Genomic DNA, 25,768 nt, shown 5'->3' with positions numbered 1-25,768 from the left:
TCAGTGTAGACAGCTCGCTGGGTTAGTTTTTGCAGCTCGCTAGGTCAGTTTGGCCAGCTCGCTCGGTTAATGTAGATAGCTCGCTAGGTTTGTGTAGATAGCTCGCTAGGTTAGTGTAGACAGCTCGCTAGGTTAGTGTAGATAGCTCGCTAGGTTAGTGTAGACAGCTCGCTTGGTTAGTGTCGACAGCTTGCTTGATTAGTGTCGACAGCTCGCTTGGTTAGTGTAGACAGCTCACTAGGTTAGTTTGGACAGCTCACTCGGTTAGTTTGGACAGCTCGCTAGGTTAGTGTGGATAGCTCGCTAGGTTAGTGTAGACAGCTCACTAGGTTAGTGCAGACAGCTCACTAGGTTAGTTTAGACAGCTCACTAGGTTAGTGTGGATAGGTCGCTAGGTTATTGTAGACAGCTCGCTCGGTTAGCATCGATAGCTCGCTAGGTTAGTTTGGACAGCTCGCTAGGTCAGCATAGATAGCTCGGTAGGTTAGTGTAGACAGCTCGCTAGGTAAGTGTAGACAGCTCGCTAGGTTAGTTTGTACAGCTCGCTAGGTTAATGTAGACAGCTCGCTAGGTTAGTGTAGACAGCTCGCTAGGTCCATGTAGACAGCTCGCTAGGTTAGTTTGGACAGCTCGCTAGTTTAGTGAAGACAGCTCGCTCGGTTCATGTAGTTAGCTCGCTAGGTTAGTGTAGACAGCTCCCTAGGTTAGTGTAGATAGCTCGCTATGTTAGTTTGGACAGCTTGCTATGTTAGTGTAGACAGCTCGCTAGGTTAGTGTAGACAGCTCGCTGGGTTAGCATAGATAGCTCGCTAGGTTAGCATAGTTAGCTTGCTAGGTTCGTGTAGATAGCTCGGCGCTCGCTATGTTAGTGTTGACAGCTCGCTAGGTTAGTGTAGACAGCTCGCTAGGTTAGCATAAATAGCTCAATAAGTTAGTGTGGATAGCTCGCTCGGTTAGCCTAGATAGCTCGCTAGGTTAGTGTAGACAGCTTGCTGGGTTAGCATAGATAGCTTGTTGGGTTCGTGTAGACAGCTCGCTAGGTTAGCATAGATAGTCGCTAGGTTAGAATAGATAGCTCGCTCGGTTGGTGTGGACAGCTTGCTCGGTTGGCATCGATAGCTTGCTAGGTTAGTGTAGACAGCTCGCTAGGTTAGCATAGATAGCTCACTCGGTTAGTGTAGACAGCTTGCTAGGTTAGCATAGATAGCTTGCTGGGTTAGTGCAGAAAGCTCGCTAGATTAGCATAAATAGTCGCTATGCAAGCCGTGTTGCAAACTTTGCAGTACTGTTTTTCTCTCCTTTGTGATTAGACGGAAGGGATTCCGCAGTTGTACATGTACAGGATTTTCAAATATCCTCATGCCATGTTCTCTATTACTGAGACAACTTGACCGAAAGCTATGTGTTCATTTTTCGAAGCTTGTAAGAGAAATAGTTGAAGAAGCATGTCCAGAGGGTGAAAATGTGTTAACTCGGTGCAATGGCACAACGTGGCACAAACCTAGTCATTGATCATTGTGGTGCTTGGATTTTATTTTTTCGTGACAAATTGGTGACAATTCTGATTTTTAACAATAGGTTCAATGCTCATCTATTTTTTTAATTGGATGTTTGATACTGGATTCTTTTTTTTAATGTGAATAAATTTGTGAAATTTATAGGCAAAATAATCAGTTTATTGTATTCTCTGAACTGTTTCACCAGATTATGTGTTTGTAGTAAAGCTCAATGTATGCCTCGACTTGTTATTTAATAAATGGTTAATTGCATTTTAGAAAAAGAATTGGGGGTCAGTTCTTGTCAAAAATTGCAACGCTAATTAATTGGTTCTCAGTTATTTTATTTGAATGTTGGGCATCAGATGTGCATTGATAAAGTGAAGGACATTTTTTTTTTCTCAGCGGCCTGACTCTAACATAGACCAAATTTATAACGTCTGGCTTTGAAAAAAGGATTTTGAGGTGTTAAGGCGGACTAATGTCGTGATACCAAGGAACTACTTGAATGTGGCTGTTATGCACATTTAGACATTCTGTACCTGGACGTGGTTCCGTTTGTGGAATGCTTTGTGACTCCTGAGACTCAGAGACTCAGAGTAAACCACTCAGAGACTCTGTCTGCCTTTGTCCATTACGATATTATTCGCCTTAACACATCACTTCATGGTGGCATCAGTGAAAGGACATGTCGACAGGTCTGGGCTTTGACAGGACTCGAAAAGTGAACTTTGACGGTGACTTTCATGAACAACATGTAAATTCTGCCATTTATATAATCATTTTTTGAAAACATAGAATTACTGATCTTTTGCACTTACAGCAACCAATTGGCATAGTTGTTTGCATACTGATATAGTGAGATCACCACCGATGCTCTCATTTTTTTCTTTTTTTCTTTATTTATTACTGTTTTTCATTATTAACACCGCTAAGATATTGCTGTATATTCTAGACATGTCATTGCTTGTTTGCATCACTACGAACACCAACTGACCATGGTAAAATACCCAGAAATGCATTGGGATGCATCCAATTTGACAGAAGAATTTAAGCTTTTTAAGCAGAGAATGTCTCTGTGTCTTGTGGGTAATGATGGAAGTGACCAGAGGAAAGCAACAGTGAGAATTAAAATAGCTGTTGGCAATGATGGGCTCAGAAGAATAAATGTGTCAAGCTCAACAAATGATGATTAAAATGATCCTAACAAATTATAGATGTCATTTGAGAACCACCTGCAGATTAAGGTTAATTTTTGCATCCATAGGTTAGAGCTGATGTGATACAGGCAAATGTTTAGTGAAGCATTGGACAAGTTTATCATGAGATGCTGCAGTAAAGCCAAACTTTGCAACTTCCAGCCCGCAGAACTACACTGACGCGTACTGGAACTGGTGATTGCCTCCACTCAGTTTGATGCATTTCAAAAATATCTGCTTTACAAACCGACGGACTTCACGATGATTGATGAGCTGCTCGCCGAGGGTCGCAAATAAGAGGTCATGGCTGCCAGTAAGAAATGTCCACAAACCCTTGCAGCCAGCAGCGCCGCAATGGATATGATCCAGCACACTCACAAAGCGTGCACATATTGTGATCTTGCGCACTATCAGCCAAGGTGCCCTGCATACAATAACACATCAAAATCATGGATCACTGGTCACTGGGCAAAATACTGCCAGACACCAAAGTGTATGCAACGCAGAAGCAAATCGCCAAAACAGCAGCGCAACTTGTCTCTTTGCAAAATTAAACCGTATAGAAGAGGCGAACCGTGAAAGTGTTGGGGACGACCTAACAGAGCGGTATGATGATGAACGACCACAGAAAGGTGTATTCCACTCCATAACCATCTCAGATCTATGCACAGCACCCATACGGTTAGAGAAGTCAAATTAAGCTTTCGCCACACGAGATGTCATCTGTCCTGACCTCCTAGATCAAAAGCATCTTCAGACAATGATTGGCACTGGCACCAGTGCAAACACCCTTCCTCTCAGAACTATCAAGCAGATGTATTGCGATTGCTCGGAGTTTTACTCAACCAGCTAAAACAAGGCTCATAGCCTACAATGGGTCTGAGATCATGTGCCTCGGGTGTATACACATCATGTATAGATATAATAATTCAGAGTGGTGCAAAGAGAGATTCTATGTTGTTAATGTACCTGCCTCAGCGATAGCCAGTTTGCCCACGTGCAGGAAGCTCGCGGTTAACACTAAAGCTAACGTGGTTACGATCCATACTATCAGTTCACCATTGAACTCCACAGATCAAAAAGTAAGCCCACCACTTCCACTGTTCCGCCACGATCACCTGAAGTGACACCACACCAGAGATCACAACAACAACAACAACAACAGGCATTTTAAGGCCATTTTCCCTGCAAGAGCAGGGGTTAGCCTTGCGGTCCCCATGACAATCTTCTCCATTTTGCCCTATTTTCTGCATCTCCCCTTGTTATAACCCGCTTGCCTGCAATTCTTCTTCGACCATCTTTAGCCAAGTCTTTCTCGGTCTTCCCCGTCCTCTACTTCCTTCTACATTCATTTCCATCACTCTTCTCAACCAGTCACTTTCATCCTTCCTCAACACATGACCAACCATCTCAATCTGTTCCTCTTCACAGCATCAATCACAGGCTCTATTCCCATCATCTTTTGCAATTCATTATTTGTCTTCCTCTCTCTCAACGGTACTCCACACATCCACCGAACCATTCGCATTTCCACCCTTTCCAGCCTTCGTTGCTGCTCTACGTTCATTACCCATGTCTCGCTCCCATAAATCATAACACTTCTCACACATGCAGCATACACCTTTCCCTTCAGCTTCAACGACACTCCCCTCCTCGTCAGCACGCCACTCAGTTCCCGAAACTTCTTCCATGCACATCTCACTCGAGCAACCGTTGCCGAGTCTGATCCACCTTCTCCATTCAGCATGTCTCCGAGGTAACAAAATGTTTTCACACCTTCCAGCTTCACGCCGTCTCCAAGATCCAACTCAACATTTCCTCCATCTGCACCTCCCTCTGTGCACACCTTACACTTGAATGCAGCTGCCACACTGGTTAATGACCCTCTCAAACCACTACATTTTTGATGAGCCCACTCAGCGCACATTGTACATTGAATGGAATTCACTCCAACACCCTTCCTGCACACAGCACACGGCCACTTCCCAGTTTTTTCCACCTCACCACATGCTTTACCACTTGCCATCACCTTTGTTTTTCCGATATTCACCTTCAGACCTTTTGTCTCCATACATTCCTTCCACTTGTTCATCTTCTCCTTCAGTCCATCCATACTTTCTGCAATCAACACCAGATCATCTGCATACAACAACTCCCACGGTAAACCTTCCTTTACGTTCCTAGCCAACACCTCCATCACAGCTACAAATAGTAGTGGACTTAGTACCGACCCCTGATGCACTCCCACCTTCACCTTAAACTCACTACTGTTTCCGTCCTTCGTCCTTACAGCTGTGCGCACTCTTTTGTACATTGCCATCGCTACTCTGATCAACCATTCCTCCACTCCTAACTTCCTCAATGCCCATGTCATTACTTCACGTGGAACCCGATCGAATGGTTTCTCCAGATCAACAAACCCAAGAAACAACTTCTTCCACTTCTCCATGTACTTCTCCTGCAACTGCCTCACAATAAAAAGCGTGTCTGTCGTTCCTCTTCCTGGCATAAATCCAAACTGCATTTCGTCAATCTTCACTTTCTTCCTTATCCTCCTCTCCAACACCCTTTCCAATACCTTCTTCCATGCTCCAATAACTTTATCGCTCGATAGGAGCCACAATCCAGAGGGTCACCCTTCCCCTTGTATAGAGGGACGAGGGTACTCAGCTGCCAAACCACTGGAATGCGGCCTTCTTTCACCACCAGTTTGCAGATCTCTGTCATTCTCTTCACACCCCAATTTCCCGCTGCCTTCAACATATCTCCCACAACTCCTGTCGGCCCTCCCGCTTTTCTACTCTTCATTGCTTTTATCGCTTCCTCAACTTCCTTCTCGGTTATCTTCTCTGCCGGGCCTAAAACTGGGTTACTCTCTATGTTGCCATCCCATTCATTCTCTGCATTCAACAGTATTTCCATATGTCTCTTTCATCTTCCTTTAATTCCATCTGGGTTCACAACGATTTGTCCCACTTCATCCTTCAAGCAACTCACCCCCATCACATCACACCTCTCTTTAGCTATCTGCTTTGCAATCCTGAATACCGCTCTCTGACCCTCTTCCAAATCCAAGTGTTCTCCGAACATTTTCCTACATGCCTCCTGCGCCTTTGCTACCTCTTTCTTTGCAGCCTTCTTGGCTACCTTATAAATTTCATGCTCTGCCTTTTCTGCTCCCATACCCTTCGCCTTCTGCCACTCCTTGAACTTCTTCCTCTTTCCAACTTCATCATCCCACCACCATGTTTCCGAGTGCCTCGGTGGTCCTTTTGTCCATCCACATACCTCACCAATGGCTCCCAACAGACTATCTTTCATTGACATCCAACCACGTTCAAGCTCAACCACATCATCCTCTACCATACTCAGCCTCTCTTTTAATGCCTCCCTTACTGTCACCTCTTTCAACCTCCACACCTTCATTCTCGGTTGGTACCTCACCCGCTGAGCTCTCCTCGCACCTTTCACTCTTATGTCGCAGACAACCAAGTGGTGCTGTGAAACAGCCTCCTCCCCCATGATCACCTTTGTGTCCCGGAGGTGCCCCCTATCTCGCCTACGCACCAGCAGGTAGTCAACGGTTGTCGTCGACCCACCTGACGTGTATGTAACAAGCTTATTATCCTCTTTCTGGAACTGAGTATTACAAATCAACAAATCAGCTCCATCAGCAAACTTCAAGAGAGTTTGCACAGATGCACTGTTTGCACAGCACACACCAGAGATCACACCTGGCACCTAACTCACCAATTAATTATATCGATGATCTGAAACAATGTTCCAAAAAAGTTTGACACACTCAAAAAATTGAAGACTACAGCTCATCTCGATATCAAAGAGGATGCCAAACCAAATATTGATGCTCCACGTAAATGTAGCATACTGTACATCGGAAGCCCAAGCTGAAAGTAGAGCTTGACAAGATGGAACAACATGGTGTTGTACGACATGTCACACACCATACAGATGGGTGTCGTTCCCTAACTGCAAGCATCAAGAAAGATGGTACTTTGATGATTTGTCTGGATTTGATGATGTCAGGGCCTCGTCCCATCACCATCAAACCTTTTGTCCTCCTCATCCTTCCCCTTCTCCTAGCTCTCCTGCAATCTCCGACACACTGTCAACAGCTCTCCCTACCTCCCCCTCTCCTCCCTCATCTTTCCCTAACCCTCCCTTCCCCTGTCCTGTATCTGATGCTCCCCCTCCCTCTTCCTTAACGGTATTGACCTCAAACATTTGGGGCTTTCGCTCAAACCTGACTGTTCTCTCCATACAGGTTGCATCTGCTTATCAGAAACTTTCCTCCTTCAAGATATCTCTGATTAGTTCATTTCTCTCCCAGGTTACTCCCTCCTCTGGTATGATAGACCTGAGCCTCGTCCGGGTGGTGGGGTTGCTATCTTTATCAAAAACTCTCTTCCTCACTCTCCCTGCACTGCCCTCTCTCCACCACAACCCCAAGAGTACCTCTGGCATCGGCTTCCACTTCGCTCCCACCTTTTGTTCATATGTGTGCTGTACTGTTCTCCAAACAGTGATGACTCCATTTCCATCTCCCTGTCTGACAACATGGACCAACTTCTATCCACTCATCCCAACTCTCTCTTCCTCATATGTGGTGACTTCAACTGTCATCATGCCAGCTGGCTGGGCGTGGGTACCTCTCTTACCAGTCATGGCACCTCAGCAAAGGACTTCTGCGACTCATTGGGACTGACATAATCTGTCAATCTGTCAATCTCAGTCAACGGAGCATCTTCTCTTGTAGACTTGGTTACGACTAACTTCCCTGCAATGTCTGCTGTTCTTCTTCTGCTCTAATCGGTTCATCTGATTGTGTGCTTGTTAAAGTGGACATCTCTCTGACCGTTCTCAGAGAGCCTCCTCAGCATCAACGAGTCTGGCATTTCACTCAAGTTGACTGGCATGGTCTTCAAGCAGCCATCAATCATCTGGACTGGTCTCCCATCTCTACTGCCTCTGACATCAGCTCATCCTGAGAATTCTTCCAAAGTAAGTTGCTCTCTCCCATGCACAGATTTATCCCATCTAGTCTTCAGTTGTCATAACCTTCCTCCCGTCCATGGTACACTGACTGAATCTTATGGTGAGGCAGTTGCCCTGAAAGAACTTGCCTTTGCCTCTTGGAAGGCTAATCCAACTAAAGGCAATCTCCATTCCTTTCACAGAGCTTGGAAAAAGTGTGTGTCTACCCTCAGGAGAGCCAGGAAACATTATATCTCAAATCTCAAGACTGAACTCTCATACCTGTCGCCCTCCTCCAAATCCTGGTGGCGTCTGGTCAAATCTGTTTCTGGTGTTTGCTCCCCCTCCATCACCTCCCTTACCTCAAACGGCTACAAAGCTGACTCCGCACGTGAAAAATCTGAATGCCTAAAATCTGTGTTTGCCTCAAAATATTGTGTCCCAAACCCATCTCTCTCTGTACTCACCCGACCCAGTCGTACGCAGCTGCTCCTGGACTCTGTGTCCTTCTCTCCCGACAAAGTGGAGAGGTTTTTGTCAAACCACGACTCCGATTCTGCAACTGGACCAGACGGCATCAGCCCATGGGTCCTAAAATCCTGCTCTGCCGCTCTATCACACCCTCTCTCTGTTCTCTTCACCCCCTCTTTTGCTCGAGGTCATCTGCCATCAGCTTGGAAATCAGCCAACATTACCGCATTACACAAAAAATGTGCAAAAACAGATCCTTGCAACTATGGACAAATCAGCCTGCTCCCAATCAAAAGCAAACTCATGGAATCCATCATTGCTTCTGATATTAAATCCTTCCTCTTCTCCAATGGCTTGATCTCTCATCATCAATTTTGATTCAGTCCAGGTCATTCTAATCTGGACATGCTGCTTCTGCTGTCTCAACAATGGATGGAGGTCCTCAATGCCAAACAGAAAATCAGAGCTGTCTCCCTTGACCTATCTCATGCCTTCGATACGGGCTGACACCCTGCTCTGCTCACCAAACTCCACGCTTACGGTATACATGGAAATCTCCACGCATGGCTGGCGGACTTCCTCCCCGGTCGCAGTCAACGTGTGGCCCGAAATGGAATTCTTTCATCTCCCCTTCCTGTTCAGGCTGGAGTTCCCCTAGGCAGTGTTCTTGGCTCTGTGCTTATTCTGGTCTTCATCACTGATCTCTCCGACTCTCTGGAAAATCCTCTGTATCTCTTTACTGATGACTCCACTCTCTGCCGCTCCACACCTCATCCCTCAGATTGGCAGTCTGCAGCCTCCTCACTCTCTGCAGACCTGGAAAAAATCATAGACTGGTCAAAGACATGGAACATGTATTTCAATCCTGACAAATCTCACACTCTCACTATGTCTCTCCGAAAAGACTGTCTGGAAAACCCTCCCGTCGACTTTCTCAACAACCCTCTTGAAGAAGTTCTGTCACTCAAGCTCTTGTGCCTCACTATCAGCCATGATCTTTCCTGGGAAAATCACATTTCCAAGCTGGCCTCCAAAGCCAGTCACCGACTGGGCATCCAAAGTCATGCGAAGTCCTTCCTTGGCACATCTGAGCTCCTCACCACATACAAAGCTTTCATCCGCAGCTTGATGGAATACTGCTCTCCCCTCTGTGTTGGTACTCCTGCCTCACACCTAGCTCGGCTTCACGATTTTGAATCCAAAGTTTTCAGAATCATTGGTATCTCCCGTGATGAAGCTGATTCTGAGGGCCTTTCACTCTCACACCGCAGGCAGGTTGGTGGTCTTTCTGTCTTCTACCGACTCCTCTCCGGCGTAGCTCCCCCAGCTCTGTCTGTGCTCTGTCCTCCAAATATTCCTTCAGGTGGCACAAGAACTGCCAGCAACCCTCTTTAGTGGGGTGCCCGGACACTCAGTCATTTCAAATTGATGCAAAAGTTTCGTTTTCAGTACCAATTTGAAGGTAAGGGCCTATATAACAATTTTGGTTTGAGTGTCAAGCACTCATATAAATAAATTTTTGTGGGGGATTTGGAGGATTTATTTCGTCACGAATCTTCCACATACCCACCTGCATTGTCATCTGAAGGGTCCCTCAACTCTTGTACCAAGTCAGATTTGTTGGTATACATCGTGGAAGCCAGTATTAGTAGCGCCATTTCTGTCGACAAGGATGTAGTTGCGCCAGATGTTAACGACTTCATTGTTATTGACGGTGGAGTACTGATACACTCACTTCCTGGTACAACTGTCCAAGGAAACACCTTTGATTCATATTTCGACAAGGTATTCTGCCCAAGAGTTCGCCATGACTCGAAATGATTGACAAGAGTAGACATTGTCTGGGACCAGTATCGTACACTGATAAATCAAAGGAGGCACAAGGGAAAAACGAGGAACAGGCACCCGACAACACGTATCTTTTACTGCCAAATTCTCAGGAAATTGGCAGAAGTTTCTGGCAAACATTGATAACAAGAAGGAACTGATCTCATTCCTGTCAAAAAAAGATAACAGAAGGACAGTTCCCAGATGACAAGGATGTCAACATCACTGCAGGTGATCAAGTCCACCATGTTGGAAACAAGTCCACCAATGGATCAATGCAACCATGAGGATGCTGACACTCATGTCCTAGTACATCTCCTCCACGCCCTCAAAACATCGTCACTTGGGATGGTTCATACTGGAGACACAGATGTTGTCGTAATCCTTGTGAGTAATTTCCATCACATCAAGGCTCTGAATCTGGTCGCAGAAATCTGGATCTCCTTCAAAGCGGGAAAGACAACCAGGATGATCTCCCTGAACACTATCGCCACAAATCTGGGCATGACAACGTACAAAGCCATGGCCCTCTTCCACGCATTCACTGGATCAGACAGCACGTCCTCCTTCAAGACTATCGTCGACACTCCATTCCAAACATCGCCAAGGCTGAAAGAAGTGGCAACGAACTTTGTCTGTAGGCTGTACTCCAATGAGTCAAACGAGGACAATGACGTTGACCTCGTCCGAATGAGGGTGTTCTCACAGAAGACTTTGGATGTGGAGGGAATTCCCCAAACGAGTGATGCTTTGGATCAACATCTCAAAAGGAGTGTCTTCCAAGCGAGCATCTGGACAACAGCCCAATGGTCCATGATGCCTGTCAACAACCCCACTAATCATGGGTGGAAGGAAGAGGACGGAAAGCTGCTTCCCATTTGGACCTCGCTGCCCCTCGCCAAGGATGTATTCCACCTGGATGTGAAGTGCACTTGCACAAGTACCTGCGCTCTGTGCAAATGCATGAGGGCAAAGTTGAAGTGCACACGCCTGTGCAAGTGCAAATGCGAGAAGAAGCTGGACCAGAACAATTTCCAATACTGACATATATATATATGGTCGATTTGTTATCCACTTTCTTATTAAAACTATTGTTCAAGGAGTTATTCAAGCAATTGTCTAAGCAGTTACTCACCACCATATTGTAGCACAGTTAAAAGATAAATAAAAATGTCACTATATCATTGGGTCCGAGTATAATTGTCCAGTTTATTAAAAAACAAAACATGTTTCACCTTACCGGGCCTATGACCCTTGGTCTTTTTTTGTGGATATGCGCCGATACCGGCAAAATTATTGCTTCTATGGGCAATATGCTTGAAATACAAGTTGCTACTCCTGATCCTGAATCCATACATACCTCATATGTTCAGATCGGATCATCCAATCAAAAGTTATAACAGTTTCCATATATCGCATAAGCCGGTGGGGGGTCGGGAAACCCCTACGTCCCCAGAAGCCCCATTTTTGATCTGAGTGCTTGACACTCGAACCAAAATTGTTCTATAGGCCCTTACCTTCACATTGGTACTGAAAACGAAACTTTTGCATAAATTTGAAATGAAAAGAAAAAATTTCCCATGCATGGCCCCCCACGACTTCTGGTGAAACTGCCAAAATCAAGACTCTGCTCACCTTCACTCTTTCATTCCTCTTTTCTCCCGCCTCTGGAACAAACTCCCTCACTCTCTTCAATCGCATTCCTGCCTCCAGGTATTTAAAACAGCTATTCGCTACCATCTCTTTTTTTTTTTTTTTTTTTTTTTTTTTGTATACATAATCGAGGCTCGTGAAAGAGCTAACATTTATCGCACAAACAAATCAAACAGACAAACAAACAAACAAAGTATATAAAAAGGGGAGCGGTAGGCAAGATGGGGAGAGAAGGGGAAGCACATAAACACAACATTTGTGAGGGACATCGGGAATGTGTGGGAGGGAGAGGGCTTGGGGGGCGGCGGCGTGGGAAGGGGGGGGGGGGGGGTTGGGAGAAGTATAAACACAAGGACACCAAGGACTTCCAGGAAAGAAGTTGGGATTTCAAAAAAGATGATTTGGGGTGAAATTAGCGGGGGTAGAACAGATCAAGGTTTTGGATGGGGGAAGATAAGAGATGGTGGTGAACAGCTGTTTTAAAGACCTGGAGGGAGGAGTGGGATTGAAGGGAGTGGGGGAGTTTGTTCCAGAGGCGGGAGGAAAGAGGAATGAAAGAGTGAAGGTGAGCAGAGAGTCTTGATTTTGGCAGTTTAACCATAAGAGGGTTGCAGGCAGATCTTGTGCGACCTTTAGGAATATTTGGGGGACAGAGCCCACAGAGAGCTGGAGGAGCAAGGCCGGAGAGGAGTCGGTAGAAGACAGAAAGACCACCAACCTGCCTGCGGTGAGTAAGTGAAAGGCCCTCGGAGGTAGCTTCATCACGGGAGATTCCAATGATTCTGAACGCTTTGGTTTCAACAGCGTGAAGAAGAGCTAGGTGTGAGGCAGGAGCACCAGCCCAGAGGGGACAGCAGTATTCCATTGAGCTGCGGATGAAAGCCTTGTATGTGGTGAGGAGCTCAGGTGTGCCAAGGAAGGACTTCGCACGACGGAGGATGCCCAGTCGGTGACTGGCTTTGGAGGCCAGATTTGAAATGTGGTTTTCCCAGGAAAGATCATGGCAGATAGTGAGACCCAAAAGCTTGAGTGACAGAACTTCTTGGAGAGGATTATTCAGAAAGTGGATGGGAGGGTTGTCCAGTCGGTCTTTTCGGAGAGACATCATAAGAGGGTGAGATTTGTCAGGATTGAAAGACATGGTCCACTTGTTTGCCCAGTCAGTGATTTTGTCCAGGTCTGCAGAGAGTGAGGAGGCTGCAGACTGCCGATCTGAGGGATGAGGAATGGAGCAGCAGAGAGTGGAGTCATCAGCAAAGAGATAGAGAGGATTTTCAAGAGAGTCAGAGAGATCATTGATGAAGACCAGAAAAAGCAAAGGGCCCAGAACACTGCCTTGGGGAACTCCAGCCTGAACAGGAAGAGGAGATGAGAGAAACCCATTCAGGGCCACATGTTGACTACGACTAGAGAGGAAGTCCGTCAGCCATGCGTGGAGATTTCCATGGATACCAAAGGAGGAGAGTTTGGTGAGCAGAGCGGGGTGCCAGACCGTATCGAACGCACGTGATATATCGAGGGAGACAGCTCTAATTTCCTGTTTGGCATTGAGGACCTCCATCCATTGTTGAGACAGCAGAAGCAGCATGTCCAGAGTAGAGTGACCTGGTCTGAAACCAAATTGATGATCAGAGATCAAGCCATTGGAGAAGGGGAAAGATTTCATATCCGAAGGAATGATGGAATCCATGACTTTGCTGAAAATTGGGAGAAGGATGATTGGTCTGTAGTTACTAGGATCTGTTTTTGCACCTTTTTTGTGTAAAGCGGTGATGTTGGTTGATTTCCAAGCAGATGGCAGTTCACCTTGAGCAAAAGAGAGGGTGAAGAGAACAGAGAGAGGGAGTGAAAGAGCGGAAGAACATGATTTTAGGACCCGTGGGCTGATGCCATCAGGTCCAGTTGCAGCATCAGAGTCGAGGGTTGACAGAAACTTTTCCACCTTGTCACGAGGAAAGGCCACAGAGTTCAGGAGCAGCTGGGTACGACTGGATACGGTGGGTACAGAGAGGGATGGGTTTGGGACCCAAGATTTAGAGGCAACCACAGAGTTGAGGCATTCAGCTTTTTCACATGCGGAGTCAGCTGTGTAGCCGTTTGAGGCAAGGGAGGGGCTGGAGGGGGAACAAACACCAGAAACAGATTTGACCAGACGCCACCAGGATTTGGAAGAGGGAGACAGATAAGAGAGTTCGGTCTTGAGAACGGAGAGATATTGCTTCCTGGCTCTCCTGAGGGTGGACACACACTTGCTTCGGGCTTTGTGAAAGGAAATGAGATTTCCTTCCGTTGGATTTGCTTTCCAGGAGACGAAGGCAAGTTGTTTCTGGGCAACAGCCTCACCACAAGATTCCGTGTACCATGGACGGGAGGAGGGGTATGACAACTGAAGGCGAGATGGAATAAATCTGTGCATGACAGAGAGCAATTTACTTTGGAAGAATTCCCAGGTTGAGTTGATGTCAGAGGTGGTAGAGATGGGAGACCAGTCCAGATGATTGATGGCTGCTTGAAAACCGAGCCAGTTGGCCTGAGTGAAATGCCAGACTCGTCGACGCTGAGGAGGCTCTCTGAGAATGGTCAGAGAGATGTCCACTTTAACAAGCACATGATCAGATGGGCCGATTGGAGCAGAAGAAGAGCAGCAGACATTTTCAGAGAGGTTAGTCATAACCAAGTCCAGAAGAGAAGATGTAGTCAGGTTCACTATGTTCTTTCGTTCAAAATCATGGTAGATTCGCAAACCTATACATTTTTGGAAACGTTATTACATGGAAAATCTGAAAATCAATGTTTACATTTGCCAATTCCGACCAATTCGATTCGACCAATTCGACCAATCGACCAATTCCATTCGACCAATTCGACCATTCGACCATTCGACCAATCGCTTCGATCGACCATTCGACCAATTCGATCGATTCGATTTGATTCATCGAATTCGATTCGATCGACCATTCGACCAATTCGATTTGCCAATCAATTTGACCGACCTTTGCTTGTGTTGAACGGACTGTGAAAACGATGCGGACTATATTGTCGGATACGACACACAGGACAGTGATGACGAACTCTAAATGGCATATTCTGTAATCGTGTATGTTTGATGCCATTGACTGCCTGTGTATATTTTGTCATTGACTGCCTGTGTAGATGTGAAGTTATACTGACTGCATGTGTATATATGATTTTCCTGACTGCCTGTGTATGTTTGGTGATATGAATTATTGTGACACATTTTGATGTTATTAACTGCCTGTACAAAATGATAACATGTATTTGATTATGCAACTTATCACGAATATAAAGACAGTATTTTGCAATTCAAAACCTTTGATTCGTGTCTTACCATTCCCCATAGCACTAATTTGATACTTTCATTGGATTCCTTGTCCCTGAAAATATAGGTTTAGTATATTTTAAAAAGTTTTTAGGGTAATTAGAGGCAGAAATAGAACAAAATATGTATTTTACAGTGGCCATTTTGAAAATCCAAAATGGCCACCATACAGGTATCTCTCCATATGTAAACATTGATTTTTAGTTTCCTTATGCTATAACCTTTCCAAAAATGTATAGGTTTGCTAATCTACCATGATTTTGAACGAAATATAATTTATTGACATAGTCAACCTGACTAATGCTCCGTTGACTGAGATCCGGGTCGGGAAATTGACAGATTGTGTCAGTCCCAGTGAGTCGCAGAAGTTCTTTGCTGAGGAGCCATGGCTGGTGATAGAGGTACCCACACCCAGCCAACTGGCATGGTGACAATTGAAATCACCACATATCAGGAAGAGAGAGTTGGGATGAGTAGATAGAAGTTGGTCCATATTATCAGACAGCGAGATGTAGATGGAGTCATCACTGTTTGGTGGACGGTACAACACACATATGAACAAAAGGTGGGAGCGAAGGGGAAGCCGTAGCCAGAGGTATTCCTGGGGGTGAGGTGGAGAGAGGGCAGTGCAGGGCGAGTGGGAAAGAGAGTTTTTGATAAAGATAGCAACCCCACCTCCAGGACGAGGCTCAGGTCTATCATACCGGAGGAGGGAGTAACCCGGGAGAGATACTAAGGAATCAGAGACATCATGAAGGAGGAAAGTTTCTGTTAAGCAGATCACGTCTGGTTTGTCAGAAGCAACCTGTATGGAGAGATCAGTTAAGTTTGAACGAAGGCCCCGGATGTTTGAGGTCCATACCGTTAATGAAGAGGAAGGGGGGGGGGGCATCGGATACAGAACAGGGGGGGGGGAGGGGTAGGGTAAGATGTGGAAGAGGTAGGGAGAGCTGTTGGGGGTGTGTCAGAGATTTCAGAATAGCTCGGAGAAAGGGAAGGATGGGGTGGACAAAAGGTTTGATGGTGATTGGGTGAGGCACGGTGAGGTGTTATTTGAGGAGGGGGAAGAGCGAGGCAGAAGGTTGGGGGAGATGGAGGTGAGAGTTGGAAAGGGGAAGAAGTGGGGAGGACGCTTTGAGGACGAGGGGTGTGAGGGGGGAAATGGAGAAGAAATGAGGGTGGGGAGATTTGAAGGGGAACGGAGAGGGGGGAGTTTATGAGGGGAGGGGTTCGGGGGGAGTTTAGGAGGGAAGGGACAAGGGGAGGGATTTGAAAGGGATGGGAGATGGGTGAGATTTGGAGGGGAGGGGGAGGGGGGACACTTTGAGGGGAGGGGCGAGGGGGAGTCTTGGAGGGGAAGGGTGTGGGGGGAATTTAGGAGGGAAGGGGCAAGGGGGGAGATTTGAAAGGGATGGGTGATGGGGAGGATTGGAGGGGAGGGGCAAGGGGAAAGATTTGAAAGGGATGGGTGATGGGGAAGATTTGGAGGGGAGGGGTGATGGGGGAAGATTTGGAGGGGAGGGGTGATGGGGAGGATTTGGAGGGGAGGGGTGAGATTGGAATTTGGAAAGTGTACGATTAATGGGAAACGAACATTTATTGCAAAATGAGTTTCTTGTGACCTTCGAGTCAAAAATACGTTTGAGGACGCTGGAGGAGGGGGGGGGGGGGGAGGTGGAGAGCAGGAGAGTTTAGGGAATGTATGAAAGAGGCACTGTAAGAGATGGATTTTTTTTTTGGAATGAATACATTTGGTGAGCAAGTCGAAAGCAACCTTTTAAAGAAGAAGAAAAAAAAGGTGTTATAATACATGACAGAATACAGTACTTTAGGGGAAAGTTTAAACATTTTAAAGTTTAACAGTGAAAACTATCTGGGGAAATGTGGGTGAAACACGAAGAACGAACGAACGAATAAGAACAACGAATAAGAACAGAGAAGGAAAAAAAAAATTTTTTTTTTTTTTTTGAGTTGAGATTTTAAACAAGGACGTATGGGGTGAAAAGACTGGGAAAAAACAGAGAACGAAAGTAGTTGGAACACAATAGATGGACCACTGAGAGAAAAACAAAGCCTCAAGGTCGGACAAGGTACAAGGCCTCAAAAGACACGACACGAATTAACCGACAATATTTCATACAGGTATGAAAGATTAACACTGAGAATCTTCCTCGGGACACACTATACGTACACACACCATAAAATAAATAGTTTTGACGAAAATACAAATGGAAACAATTACTTAACTTCGATAGTGTGGAGAGCGTGGACAGCTTCGAAAAAACGGAAACCTCGTCGGCAAGACCGGAAGCGGAAGACTCCTGACTCTTGTCTCCCCTCATCCAAAACCTTGATCTTTTCTACCCCTGTTAATACACCCCAAATACACCTCTTTCAATCTCCGACTTCATTCCTGAAATTCCTGGTAGTGTTAATTTGTTCTTTACCGTGTACCCCTCCCCCCCCCCCCCCCACCCCTTCCCACAACCCCAACCCTCTCTCTCCCACAGATCTCCCGATGTCTCTGTTCTCTACTGTTGTGCCTGTGTGCTTCCCTCTCTCTCCCCATAGTCTCCCACTCCCTTTATTATATGTTTTATGTGTCCATTTATGTTTTTTGTTTTTAATGTGTTAGCTCTTACACGAGCCTAGATCTTGCATGCAAAAAAAAAAAAAGACCTTATAATTTACTGCCCAAACCAACTATTCTAACATCGAGAGGGAAACCCTAGGACTCGTGTTCGTGGTTACATGGCTCCATACTTATTCGTTTGGCAACGACTTCCCTGTCCATACAGATCACAATCCATTAGTGATGATCTGCAACAAACCATTGATGAGTGCCCCGCCATGTCGTCAAAGACTCCTAATCAAGATTCAAGGCCACAACTTCTCCATCAAGTTCAAGCCAGGAGGAAATTTACATTTCTATAATAGTATGTTTGTAGTGCATTGCTGAAGTTTGTGTTAACCAAACCAGTTTATTAACTCTTGATTTATTTGAGCATTTAGTATAAATGCTGGTGAGTAATAAATGTTGATTGTCATATTAACTTGATGTATTTACATGTGTATTTAAAGTGCTATATCAATTTCTATGTAAGTATAATATGCAAATTATTATAGCATGGGATTCACTTGAATGCCTTTCTCTCTTTTTGCAGTTTAACAACGTTTATTGGAACATTTCTGGTTATATTGGTGTTGAAGTTCTGCAAATCAGGTATGTTTCATTGGAATTTTAAAGTGAAAATGTTGTTTTTGGTTCAAATGATTATTTATAATCCTGTTCATTAATCTAACTGCTTCACTCTGCCCCCAGTGGTGTTTGTAATAGAGGACATGTTTTGTAATTTGTCCCTCCCATTGGAGGAAGATGCTCTCGTGTTCAGGACATTGGTGCTCCTATGGTTGGCAGCGAGTGCCCCGGAAGCATTGACGGAAAGAGACTGGCAATCATACATGTGGGAAAATTGCAGGGTCAGTCAGGGTCGCTCAGATAGCTCAGATGGCAGAGCACTGTTATGGTTTTCCAGAGGACCTGGGTTCGATTCCTGGTCTGGGCATGTAATTTTCCCACATATACCAATTTAATGTGTGTTGTTGTTGCCAAGCATGATTAATCATTCTGCAGTACAATTTTTTTTTTCAAGACGTACATCTTTTAAATTGACATTTTATTTTCAAATTCCCTTAGGATTCCAATTAGAATGATAATACAATTAAGCCTTAATTATTAAAATTTCCCAATGCCTACTCCACTGAGACTCTCTGCTCCTCTGGGTCTTCGCAGTCTTCATCATGTTAAAAACATGATTTCACTGTATCACTTGTCATTGATACAGTGATACAGTACATTGACATGTCACATTTTAACTGTTTTCAAAATGTATCCTGTTGGTTCATCAATTTTTCCACCCCCCACGCCCTTCTCAAGATCTGCTTATGAACATGCGTTTTGTGTTTCTCTTTTTTTTTCCTACTGCATGTTTTTTGTTGTTTCGTGTTGTTATTAATTAAGAGCAAAGTACCCGCCCTAGGGGCGATCTTGTTCCAAGTATGCAACACATTTTTCTGCCATCGGATATTTTCTGCTGACAACTACTTTGACTTGGATTTCTTGCTGATTTCCTATGATAATATTGCTCTTGCTGATTTCTGTTCAACTTAAGTGTCCTTGGTTTTTGAGGCATCTTGATTTTCCAGAAAAAAACCCATCAAATGTCACCCTAGCTAACAACACCCACAACCAACCCACACCCCCCTCTTTCCCCTCCCCTCCACCATCCCCTCACAATCCCCCATTCCCTCACAATCCCCCATCAAGCATCACTCTACCTAACAATACCCACAATAACCCCACACCCCTCACCCCACTCCACTTCCCCCCACAATCCCCCTTCAACTGTCACCCTAGCAAACAATACCCTTGACCACCTTACCCCCCTCCCCCATCCCGTCACAATCCCCCATCAGCCATCACCCTAGCTAATAATACTCATGACCGCAACCCCCCCCCCCCCTCTTTCCCCTCCATCACACCCTCACAATCCCCCATCAACCGTCACCCTACCTAACAGTACACCGACGACAACCCCATCCACCCCTCCCCTTCATCATCCCCAATCAGTATCAGAATCCGAGCTCGCAATGCGCCTTTTCTCTGTGTACCGTTGCAGGCAGGATAACGGTGAGTTCACAATGCAAAATAACCCTGTCACTGGCAAGCTCAAAGTCTGGGATTTTTCCCAGCACTTTGTGATTGGCAAATAAAACAAAATTCCCTTCAAATTAGACCATGATTGATGATTGCCAATGGTTTTTCAGACAAAGAAATTGCGTTTGGGCTCCCCTTTAAGGGTCTTCAGGGTCTTTTCAGCCTTTGGGGTCTTTTAAGTTTTTGGGGTCTTTCATTCTTTGGGGTCTTTTCATTATTTGGAGGTTTTTGGGACTTTAAGGATCTTTGGGGTATTTTGGGTCTTTTCAGTCTTTGGGATATTTTTTGTCTTTTCGACCTTTTGGGTCTTTAAGGGTCTTCGGGGTCTTTTTGTCTTTTCAGTCTTTTGGGTCTTCAATGATCTTTGGGATATTTTGGGTCTTTGGGGTCTTTGGGGTCTTTAAGGGTCTTTGGAATATTTTGGGTCTTCAGAGTCTTTTGGGTCCTCTGGGTCTTTTGGGTCTTTAAGGGTCTTCAGGGTATTTTGGGTCTTTTGGTTCTCTTGGGTCTTTGAAGGTCTTTGGGGTATTTTGTGTCTTCAGGATCTTTTGGTTATCTTGGGTCTTTAAGGGTCTTTGGGGTATTTTGGGTCTTTGGGTATTTTCGACATTTTGGGTCTTTAAGGGTTTTCGGGGTCTTTTTGTCTTTTTGGTCTTTTGGGGCTTCAAGGATATTTGTGATATTTTGGGTCTTTGGGGTCTTTTTAAATATTTTGGGTCTTTAAGGGTCTTCAGGGTCTTTTGGGTCTTCAGGGTCTTTTGGTTTTCTTGAGTCTTCGTGGTCTTTAAGGGTCTTTTGGGTCTTCAGGGCATTTTGGGTCTTCAGGATATTTTGGGTCTTTAAGGGTCTTTGGAGTATTTCGGGTCTTTTGGGTCTTCGGGGTTGTCAAGGGTCTTTGGAATATTTTCAGTCTTTGGGGTATTTTAGGACTTCAGGGTATTTTGGGTCTTCGTGGTCTTTTGGGTCTTCTGGGTATTTTGGGTCTTCGTGGTCTTTTGGGTCTTCGGGGTATTTGGGGTCCATTGGGTCTTTTCAGTCTTGTATGTATTTTAGGTCTTCATGGTCTTTTAGGTATTTGGGATATTTGGGGTCTTCATTGTCTTTTGGGTCTTCACAGTATTTTGGGTATTTGGGGTCCATTGGGGCTTTTCAGTCTTTTAGGTCTTTTAGGGTCTTCATGGTCTTTTAGGTATTTGGGGTATTTCAGGGTCTTTGGAGTATTTTGGGTCTTCAGGGTATTTTGGGTCCTTTGGGTCTTCAGGAGGCACATGCGATTTGGTCTCTTCCGAAGACAGAAGCCTCTTCCGGAAGATTGCTTTGCTCCGAACAGGCAGAAGAGAAGCAAGATGGCGGCCAAACATGTATTACTCGCGCTCATGATGGAAGAATTAGACAAAGATGACACTACATCACAAGTTGATGCAAATATCCAGATTGTGTTTTCACTTGCAAGTTTTGCTGCGTCAGTATAACCAGCAGCGTTTCTCCGTGACTGAAATTATGGGTGAAAACGGCGTATATATCACTCCCATATCACTCACTAATTACCAAGAAAACAACAAATAAGTAAAATAGAACTCGTGATTAAGTGAGTTAACCCTTTTAAGCAAACTTGCCATACAGCTGTAATATCAACGTGTCATATATGACAAAGTTCTTTCAAAGTAATCGGCGAGGCCATTTTGTTTTCGAAGAGCCCACGCCTCTTCTGCTGGATAACGGGAAGAGGCAGAAGAGCTTCCGAGAAGAGAAGAGTCCAAATCGAACGACCGGGAGAGCTCTTCTTCTTCCAGAAGTGCAAATCGCACGTGCCTAAGGTCTTTTGGGTCTTCAGGGTCTTTTGGTTCTCTTGGGACTTTAAGGGTCTTCTGGGTCTTTTGGGTCTTCTGGGTTGTTAAGGGTCTTTTGAATATTTTCAGTCTTTGGGGTCTTTTAGGTCGTTGGGGTCTGTTGGGTCTTCAGGGTCCATTGGGTCTCTTTAGTGTTTTAGGTCTTTGGGGTTGTAAAATAATCAGATTTACAACAGTGTCTCAGAAGGTGAGTTTAATCAGTATCGAACACCAGCAATATCTGAAAGAGAATTGACAATCATAGGATCAATATATGACAAACATATGAGCAAGAAAGAGTATCATATTCAAGCATGCGAGCAAGCGATATGCAAAGTAGTTCACTCACCATTCTAAGCATACACGTGGATAAAGCATGATAAATGTCTCAGGACTGCGCTTCTCACTTCGGAGCCAAGTTCTTATAGTAGCCACGTAGTGGATAGAAGCGGTAATGGCGCCAGGGTCGCAACTTGGATACAATTTCACCACAGGGGTCTTTTAGGTCTTTTGGGGGTATTTAGGGTCCACGGGTTATTTAGGGTCCTCGGGGTATTTTGGGTCCTCTGGGTCTTCGCAGTCTTGTAGGTCCTCTGGGTATTGAGGGGGGAGGGGGCGTGTGGACGGTCGTTTGGGTCCTTTGGGTCCTTTGGGTACATTAGGTTAAGTATTTTAGTTTACATTTGTGGGTGGAGTCAGGTCAGCTGTCCAACCAATGGGTGAAGAGCGGACATACATACATACATACATACATACATACCTACATACATATATACATACAAACACTTGCTCCATTATATATAGATTTATTTTAACTTCGTGTTTAGCTCATGTTTGTTGTCTACTCAGCCTGCTCGGTTTCCTTGTCCTGTCTGTGGTCTCTACTTGAGCTATATGTGTGACCTCTTAAAAGCCAACATAATGATATTGTTACAGATCGCGGTTAGATGTTATAGACCGAGCGGTTGGTGACCGCGACCTAACAAACTTACCCGATTCCACCCGAACTTTGGCCGTATCGCACCGTAGCTGCCCAATGAGGGGAAAAGACAAAAACGACGAATGCAAAGAGGAAAACGAAGGCAAAGAAAGGTTTGGAAATACTACTGAATTTATTCCTACTATTTACATGCTCAAAGTAACCAAGGAGAAGGAAAGATAATAAAATAATATACAGAAGGATTAGAGACACAGTGCAAATTTTAGCTTATCTACAGGCTTAACTTATTCCCAGGACAGAACAAACAAAAGACACTGACTCACGCGGGGAATTGCAGGAATGGCCGGAGGTGAACGCTTGGTGGAGCCAACGCGGAGCTTGGCGGAGCTTTGGTGGAGCTTGGTGGAGCTGAACGCTTGGTGGAGCCAACGTGGAGCTTGGTGGAGCTGAACGCTTGGTGGAGCCAACGCGGAGCTTGGTGGAGCTGAACGCTTGGTGGAGCCAACGCGGAGCTTGGTGGAGCTGAACGCTTGGTGGAGCCAACGCGGAGCTTGGGGGATTGGTGTGACGGGTTCTCTCTCCTTCCTTAGTCCCACCCAGTCCAACAACTTCCTCTCTTGCTTAGTCCCACCCAGTTCAACAACTTCCTCTCGTGCTTCAGGACTCTTTCTCTCTCTTTCTTGGTCCCTCACTCTTTACCACCGACTCCTCACCAACGCAACCACTGACCCTTCTCAGGCAACCGACTCGGACCAACTCAGACCAACTCCTTGTGCATCCCTGACCAACTCCTGGCCTTTCTGTCTTCTGCTCTCCTCTGTAAAAACGCATCTCCTTCTGGACACGCCCTTGCCTTGGGTTATATAGGCCCCCGCCCCTCAACCTTTGCCAACCTCCCCGATCGCTCTTCCTCCGCCCTCTCTAGCCAAACCCCTGGCTCATGGTTGGTCGAGTGGGGCTGGCTCACTCCTCCCCTCTATGACGAGGTGGAGACACGCCTTTCTTCCCCGACTCGAGCCTTGTGGTCAATGGCGGTTATTGGAGGGGAGGTAATATGGGCAATCGAGGGCTCAGCGGTGACGAGAGGGGATGTAATATGGAAATGGAGGTTTTGGGGATGGGAAGGAAAGGGAGATTTTGGGGATGGGAAGGAAAGGGAGATTTTGGGGATGGGAAGGAAAGGGGATCTATTTCTTTCACTGGTGCAATGGAGTATTTCAATTAATGGAAGACACAGCCTTACACTAATACACATAATAAGGATATAACTGTCAAAAAAAGATATATCGTGTCCTGCATGTATGTTTTATGGACTAACTACGGAAACGCCCTTTGACCTTTATACAACCACAAACGGAGGGAGGAGGGGTGATATTTTACAACAACCTTTTACAACAACATTTTACCACAACAACAAAATAAAAAACATTCTCATATCCACAACAATATATTCCAATCATCTGCGATCCAGCTTCAAGGAACCTTGAAACCAAGCCAACTTGTTCTGCTACTGTAATATGAAAAAATAGGACTGTAGCTTTAATATCTGAGCCCTGACCTAATGTTGTAACTCAAATTTGGTAGCATTCTGACTGGTGGGTCTGGAGAAGATTTTAGAAGGAATTTATGCAATTTTCCAAAAAATTGACCAAGTCGGGTATTTTGATACACTTCCGATCATGTGATTGGCATAACCACCTTTTAGAGGCCATTTTTCCCCGCAAAGCGGGGGTTGGCCTTTTTCGGGGACCGTGGTTGTTGTTGTTTTTTGGTCCCCTTTTTGAAGCAATGTTTTACGGCCGGATGCCCTTCCTGACGCCAACCCTTTTTGTCGCCTTTTTACGACACACAGGGAATTACCAGTGAACTGGTACTCAATTAGCCGACCTCGGAAGGATGACAGGCTGAGTCAACCCCCCTGGCGTTAATTCAGCGATCGACCGGGATTCGAACCCAGGATCCTAGGATCCTAAGCCGGCACCCTAGCCGCTAGCCCAACACCAGGGTTATGGCGTTTTATTTATTTGTGATTAAAAATACATTTGCCAAAATATGACAAACATGGCACAACCACTTAATTGACAGTGTGATTTTTCTTAATGCAGTAAAAGTTTTAAAAAATCATAAAAGTGATCCCCTCACAAACAAAACAGCCCCTTTTCTTTTTCTTTTTATTTTTGTATACTGAATCGAGGCTCGTGAAAGAGCTAACATTTACTTCGCAAACAAATCAACCAGACAAACAAAATATATAAAAAGAGGGAGCGGAAGACAAGATGGGGAGAGAAGGGGAAGCACACAAACACAACATTTGAGAAAAGGGAGATGTGTGGGAGGGAGAGGGCTTGGGGGGAGGAGGCGTGGGAAGGGGGGGGGGGGGGGTGGGAGAAGTATAAAACACAGGGACACCAAGGACTTCCAGGACAGAAGTTGGTATTTCAAAAAAGTGGAATTCGGGTGAAATTAGCGGGGGTAGATAAGATCAAGGTTTTGGATGGGGGAAGATAAGAGATGGTGGTGAACAGCTGTTTTAAAGACCTGGAGGGTGGAGTGGGATTGAAGAGAGTGAGGGAGTTTGTTCCAGAGGTGGGAGAAAAGAGCAATGAAGAAGTGAAGGTGAGCAGAGAGTCTTGATTTTGGCAGTATAACCATAAGAGGGTTGCAGGCAGATCTTGTGCGACCTGGAGGAATATTTGCGGGACAGAGCCTAGAGAGAGAGCTGGGGGGGGCAAGGCCAGAGAGGAGTCGGTAGAAGACGGAAAGACAACCAACCTGCCTGCGGTGAGTGAGTGAGAGGCCTTGGAGTTAGCTTCATCGTGGGAGATTCCAATGATTCTGAACGCTTTGGTTTCAACTGCGTGAAGACGAGCTAGGTGTGAGGCAGGAGCACCAGCCCAGAGGGGAGAGCAGTATTCCATTGAGCTGCGGATGAAAGCCTTGTATGTGGTGAGGAGCTCAGGTGTGCCAAGGAAGGACTTCGCACGATGGAGGATGCCCAGTCGGCGACTGGCTTTGGAGGCCAGATTTGAAATGTGGTTTTCCCAGGAAAGATCATGCCAGATAGTGAGACCCAAAAGCTTGAGTGACAGAAGTCCTTGGAGAGGATTATTCAGAAAGTGGATGGGAGGGTTGTCCAGTCGGTCTTTTCGGAGAGACATCGTAAGAGTGTGAGATTTGTCAGGATTGAAAGACATGTTCCACTTGTTTGCCCAGTCTGTGATTTTGTCCAGGTCTGCAGAGAGTGAGGAGGCTGCAGACTGCCGATCTGAGGGATGAAGAATGGAGCGACAAAGAGTAGAGTCAT

The 25,768-nt window shown here is 45.5% G+C and overlaps 1 protein-coding gene across 3 annotated transcripts in view; it reads left to right on the top strand.

Moving 5' to 3' along the window:
* LOC137413562 (protein HEG homolog 1) overlaps positions 1-25,768 on the top strand; it is a 238,483-nt gene that overhangs the window by 194,101 nt on the left and 18,614 nt on the right. Inside the window, exon 5 of one of the 3 annotated variants that reach the window (XM_078782280.1) lies at positions 18,143-18,201. The exons of the other annotated variants lie outside the window; for them this stretch is intronic. Within the exon in view, the coding sequence (XP_078638406.1) occupies positions 18,143-18,201 (59 nt within the window). The remainder of the gene's footprint in view (positions 1-18,142; positions 18,202-25,768) is intronic. 3 annotated transcript variants of the gene reach the window in all.

Source organism: Myxine glutinosa, chromosome 7 (assembly GCF_964187855.1).
Source record: "Myxine glutinosa chromosome 7, kmMyxGlut1.1, whole genome shotgun sequence".
NCBI lineage: Eukaryota > Metazoa > Chordata > Myxini > Myxiniformes > Myxinidae > Myxine > Myxine glutinosa.
This window is presented reverse-complemented; position numbering and strand designations above follow the sequence as displayed.